The sequence below is a fragment of the Eleginops maclovinus genome, chromosome 16, assembly GCF_036324505.1.
Source record: "Eleginops maclovinus isolate JMC-PN-2008 ecotype Puerto Natales chromosome 16, JC_Emac_rtc_rv5, whole genome shotgun sequence".
NCBI lineage: Eukaryota > Metazoa > Chordata > Actinopteri > Perciformes > Eleginopidae > Eleginops > Eleginops maclovinus.
The window spans coordinates 8,497,023-8,502,511 of record NC_086364.1 but is presented as its reverse complement, the minus strand read 5'-3'; the positions used below and the strand labels follow the sequence as shown (position 1 = coordinate 8,502,511).

Here is a 5,489-nt window from a genome sequence, read left to right as displayed (position 1 = left end):
TGTATCACAGAATTAAGGATTTAAAATAAACTTCATAAACATGTATTTTGTATATCATGAAATGCATCTCAAATTGCTTAGAGGAGAAATAAATAAAATAAAGACACAAAGGACAAAACAGCATAGGCTAAAAATAAAGTCCAAACAAGAGAATAAAGAAGTTACAAGAAGCCTATGTTAATGGAATTGAAGTGTTGAAGGTTTCCTTTGAACTACAAACAGAAGCTGCTTTTCTTATTTGTGATGGGTGTTACTGTTGGTCCCACACGTGGATAACAGCAGAAAGCTGCTCCACCATACCTTGTGTAGGTCGATTCCAGGACACAAACCAAGAGAGATAATTCATAGAGCTAAATAACCATGGCGTTTTTGTTTCTCACCAGTGTGTCTGCTACCGAGTGCGATTATACAGAATGTTGTACGAACTTAGATCGATATGTTCAGAAACTAAAAAGACATCACATTAGTCTTGTGCGTTAACTATGGACTTCCCGACGTGTAATACATTTTAAACATTGAATTACCTCATAAAAATGTCTTAGCAACAGCTGCCTTTTTAGGAAAACATGTCTGCAATTCAGTTTCACAAAATCGAGACAGAGTGAGCCCTCTCTATTTTCCCGCCACACTCTCTCTATCAACAGGTGACGCTGCAGAACTTCCGCTTTCCCATTTCCGTACACAAACGCTCAGCTGATGACGTGTACACTCTACTACCGTTAGCTGGCTAGCTAGCTAGCCCAGCCACCTGTCAGAATAATAACGGTGTTATATGAAAATAAAGCAAAGTTACACGCATAGGGAGACACGGAGGAAACTCCAACAAATCGTGAAAGATGGAGGCACTTTACCATCAGACAAACAAGTAGGCTAAGTGTATCTTCTGTAGAAACTGTAGACTATCAGCTAGCTAAAGAGCTAATTACCTGAGACTGAACTTCATTTGATTTAAATTTAGCAAATCAATATCACCTTTGTGCGGTTTATTCGATCACTAAAAGCTTCACACAACTGATTGTTCGCGCCTGTTAATGTTGGCGGGTTTGTAGTTATGCACTGTGTTGGTTGCGATCCACTAACGTTATGTTTTATTCTTCTTTAGACAAATCCAGGAGGTGCAATCTTATATGGGAAATCTGGAGAGGACGGATCGTCAGTCAGTCCACTGTGAGTAGAAGATACATAGTTTAAACTGTCCCACTGTTATGAATATTCGTGTTATGGCAATAATGTACAAATTAGGCGAGGATTGACTTACAACATAAATTCAAGCAGGTTGACAACAACATTAACAAAAAAACATTACACTAACGTAAATCAAAATAACAGATTCATGACAAGTTAATTAAATGTGTAAGATGTCAAACATACCAATGTCAGATGTCCACTCTCCCTAAGATGAATGTTTGAATAGTGTTCATATACAAGTGTCCATATTATCATAAAATAATATTTCCTTCTTTTACAACATCCAACCTTCTTCCTTGGTGGTCCCAACAAGAGCTGTATACTACAGACAAAGTGTCTCTTTATTTTACACACATCAACATGTAACAAATGATCAGTATAGGCACCCACTCGCCTGAGTTATGAGCCGGGAGACAACATCAGAATCAGAAGGTTTATATCCAAGTAGGTTTTTCTCTAACAAAAAATGTGCCTTTGAGTTTGGTGCATACAATGATGCTAAGAGAAATATAGGGCAAGAGGTCAAGAACATAAACAGAAGGGAAATAAAAGAATAGAAAAAGTAGGCTACAACAATATATAAATAGAATGCAATAAAAATATGAAAACACATATGAACAATATGTTAGTTGAGTGCAGGATGATCACTTGGTGTTCACTCGTTTCAACCTAATTTATTTGGCTATACGATATTCTCTCAAAAGCCAGCACTAACTATTTTGTTGATGCCACCACTTCTGACCTGTTTTTTTCTTTAAATCCTTAAATTCTAATTCGGTACAGACTCCTTGTTATGACTGCCTCCCCTGATAGAATGACAGGAGGGGAGGTGGTGTCTTTGGTGGATTGTTTTCTGTGTTTTGGTGCCTACTCAAATTAGTTGTGGGCCAGGCTGGTGCCAGGACAGGAAGGAGCAGGGTGGGTGCAGTGACAGAAGCAGGGAGGGCTTCTTCTAGATAATGCTGGGAGCCCCCCGCCCCTTCCTAAAGTGTGACATCAACTTGTGTTTTAACCCAGAAGAGGATGTAGCATGCATGACTAATGGGTTGTTGTATGGACAGAGAAATAGTCTCTAACTAAATCAATAATCAATAAAGGATTATTTCATGCTTAAATAGGAGAAAATGCTTACTTCTAAAATAGGTATAGTCCCTTATTTTCTCTGTTTTATTTAGCTATTTTTCAAACGGAATACTTTTTTAAATTTTGGACTGACAAAACAAGCCATATAAATCCAATCCCATTGGAGTCGGGGTAGCCATTTCCCACAATGTTCAGACATTTGACTAAATAACAAATTAATAAATAAAAAATTCATGACAACTATTGTTATTTGCTGCCTAACTAATAAAGAGAGTTATTCCCCTGATTAATACCACTGAAGTCACTCTGGAATGAACATCCAAAAAGAAATAGTAAATCTGACTTTCAGACAAATGTAGTCAAATTAACAAGATTTCGACTGGATCTAATTTATTAATGATGACTTCTTTCTTGTAATTATACCGTATTTTTTGTCTGTTTTTTGTCTTTATTCAAGTGTTAGAGAATGAGCTACAGGCTAGAATTGACCAGATCTTCAATCATCTAGAACGCCTGGAGATCCTGGCCAGCAAGGAGCCACCAAACCGTCGCCAGAACGCCAAATTGTGAGTTTGCAGTGGCCCAATTGACCTGGCAGGGATGAGCCATATATCTCATAAAGGCACAAAACAGGGTGTAAGAACAGGAGACAAGTAGCCCGCTGGCGACGTGGCTCTATGAAAACATTTCCTCAGAAGCCGCGTCATCACCAGCATTCCTGCTGCATTGGGCAAAGACTAATTTCTGAGCTGGGTAAACAGGCCTTAGGGGACATGGTACACCCCATCCCACATCACTCCTCTGATCTCAGTACAGCTCCAGTGGGGTCTGAGTGAAACCATGGAGACTGTGAGAAACACCACATGAGAGCTGAAGGGAAAAAGATGTTCTCATCAGCCGAACAATTCGCATAGTTAGAATAAGAGGTCGTGCAATGACGCGTTGTCATAAAATATGCTGTGGAGCTTTCTTCAACTTCATATTAACGTTGAATCATCAGTATTCTTTATTTGTTCCCTCAGGCGGGTGGACCAGCTGAAGTATGATGTCCAGCACCTTCGCACCGCCCTGCAAAACTTCCAGCAACGTCGCTACGCCAGAGAGGCCCAGGAACGAGACCGGGAGGAGCTCATGAGCCGCACCTTCACCACCAATGTCAGTACCTTCAAACAGGGTGCCAAGGAATAACAAATAATACAGTAGGGCCTAATACAGTTGACTTTGTTGCACCTGAATGCAGCATACAAAGGTCCAAGTCTTCTGATAAAAAAGTGTTGGTGAAAATGTGATAGTGCTCCGTGAACTTTGAGTCTTCACCTGGATGACAGGCAAGCTTGTAACCTCAGTGGAAAGTATGACCTACTCAAGCTGATAATAGGAATAAAATTATGATTTGTATTTGTTCAATAGGACGCAGATACCTCCATCCCCATAGACGAGACCCTACAGTTAAACTCCAACTTGCACAACGCACACAGAGGCATGGACGACCTCCTGGGCAGCGGCAGTAACATCCTCAACGGTATTCGAGACCAGAGATCCACACTGAAGGTGAGTGCAAATAATTGTATACAAAACAAAACAAATCTACCTTTACCCTCCCCTTTTTTCTACATAATGACCAAGTTCAAAAGGTTAGATTCTATGGATATCTGCTATTTGAATTGTATGATTCTTAACCCAGTTTCTGGTATCCACTTTGATCACAATAGTCCTATTGTTGGTGTGTGTATGCTCGGCTAGAGGGCGAGCTCTTGTTTCCAGGGAGGAGATGGTCTTCCTGGTTGTGCCTCAGGCCTCCTCTTATCAGGGTGTGTCTGCTGATCAGCACTCATGGCGCGGTTGTCTCGCCATGAGAAACTTCTGACGGAGTGGCGCGTCAGACAGGGTGTTGGCACTCAATGTCAACCAAAATCCAACTAATTAGTTTCGATAATTACACTGTCTTCATATAATGCCCGACATTTCCAGAACATGTTGTATTTATGGCATAATCTACATTGTGTGATCATTAATGTTTACATGGCTGTTTTGGCTCTGCACAGGGGACCCATAAGAAAATGCTGGATGTAGCCAACATGCTGGGCCTGTCCAACACAGTGATGAGGATCATAGAAAGGCGAGCCACCCAGGATAAGTTCATCATGATTGGAGGCATGCTGCTGACCTGCATCTTCATGTTCCTGGTGATCAGATACCTGGGCTGACCCCCGTCCAATCACAGCGGGCGTTTTTTGACATTTCTGCAGGACATCATCCCTCATGATATGAAAGAACTGAATTTTTAATAGATTTGACTAAACCTCTTTCAATAAATTGTGCCATTATAGTTTTTTTCCACCATTTAAATTATTATTGGCAGAAAAACCCTTGATTTACATTCAGTATTTTATTCCACTTGAAGCTCCAAAAGAGCATTGAACTCTATAATAGATCTTATCCAAATTTAATATTCTATTGTTTTTATCCAAACCACTCTGAAGCTGTAAATCACTTTGTGAAAGGACTCAAATGGCTTTTTCAAAAACAACTCACACTGATCTTTATACTCAACTTGCTCTCGTCTCCAGTGAAAAGCGCTTTGTTTTGTTGCTCTCTGTAATGTTGTTATTCTGCCTTCATAGAAATGCATACAATTCTCCATGTTTCATTATAAAGCATCTCAATAATAATCCCTAAAGATTTATTATTTGTTATACATAACAATACTGTGTTTCAGAGACAATGTAAGCAGCAGTTCATTTGTTATTGTTTCTATAATTTCTCTAGGATGTAACCTTGGGTCTAGTCTCACTATGTGAGCGATTTAATTCTCTTAATAAAACAAAACCTGTCATTACATTTGTATATCTTCAACTGACTCGTCTTGTAACAGGAACAGTGCGCTTCACATTGTATCCAATTTTATTTCTCAAATTAAATGTACTTATAAATATTAAAATGTTAAATTCAGTTTTGGATATGTCAATAATCAGCATCACCATTTATTTTTGAATGCAATTTAAATATACAAATAATGTCTCCCCACACAAGGGTTAAATCTGAAAGGCTCTAATGCTTCTGATAATGCTGATGCTTTCACAAGTATTAAGAAGGCAACTAGGGCGCCCTCTAGTGTTTGCTATCGGACACTGAGCATAAAGGGACTGGCGCTGGACCGTGGAGTGGTTAGAAAATGAAATGTGACTTTCATTAACCTGCATATTATGGAACACAAA

General features: G+C 39.4%; 1 protein-coding gene across 1 annotated transcript; it reads left to right on the top strand.

The window, feature by feature from the left end:
* The first annotated feature begins 676 nt into the window (after positions 1–676).
* On the top strand, positions 677–5,112 carry gosr2 (golgi SNAP receptor complex member 2). Its single transcript, XM_063904187.1, has 6 exons — positions 677–865; positions 1,103–1,167; positions 2,729–2,837; positions 3,294–3,426; positions 3,682–3,822; positions 4,317–5,112. The coding sequence occupies exons 1-6, from the start codon at positions 837–839 to the stop codon at positions 4,476–4,478; spliced, it is 639 nt and encodes a 212-aa protein (XP_063760257.1). The 5' UTR covers positions 677–836; the 3' UTR covers positions 4,479–5,112.
* Positions 5,113–5,489: the final 377 nt, after the last annotated feature.

Bases quoted from the DNA above. Each gene is read 5' to 3' on its own strand.
- gosr2 (XM_063904187.1), top strand. From the start codon at position 837: ATGGAGGCACTTTACCATCAGACAAACAA. The intron at 866-1,102 runs GTAGGCTAAGTG...ATTCTTCTTTAG, and splicing joins CTTTACCATCAGACAAACAA to ACAAATCCAGGAGGTGCAAT. The intron at 3,823-4,316 runs GTGAGTGCAAAT...GGCTCTGCACAG, and splicing joins ACCAGAGATCCACACTGAAG to GGGACCCATAAGAAAATGCT.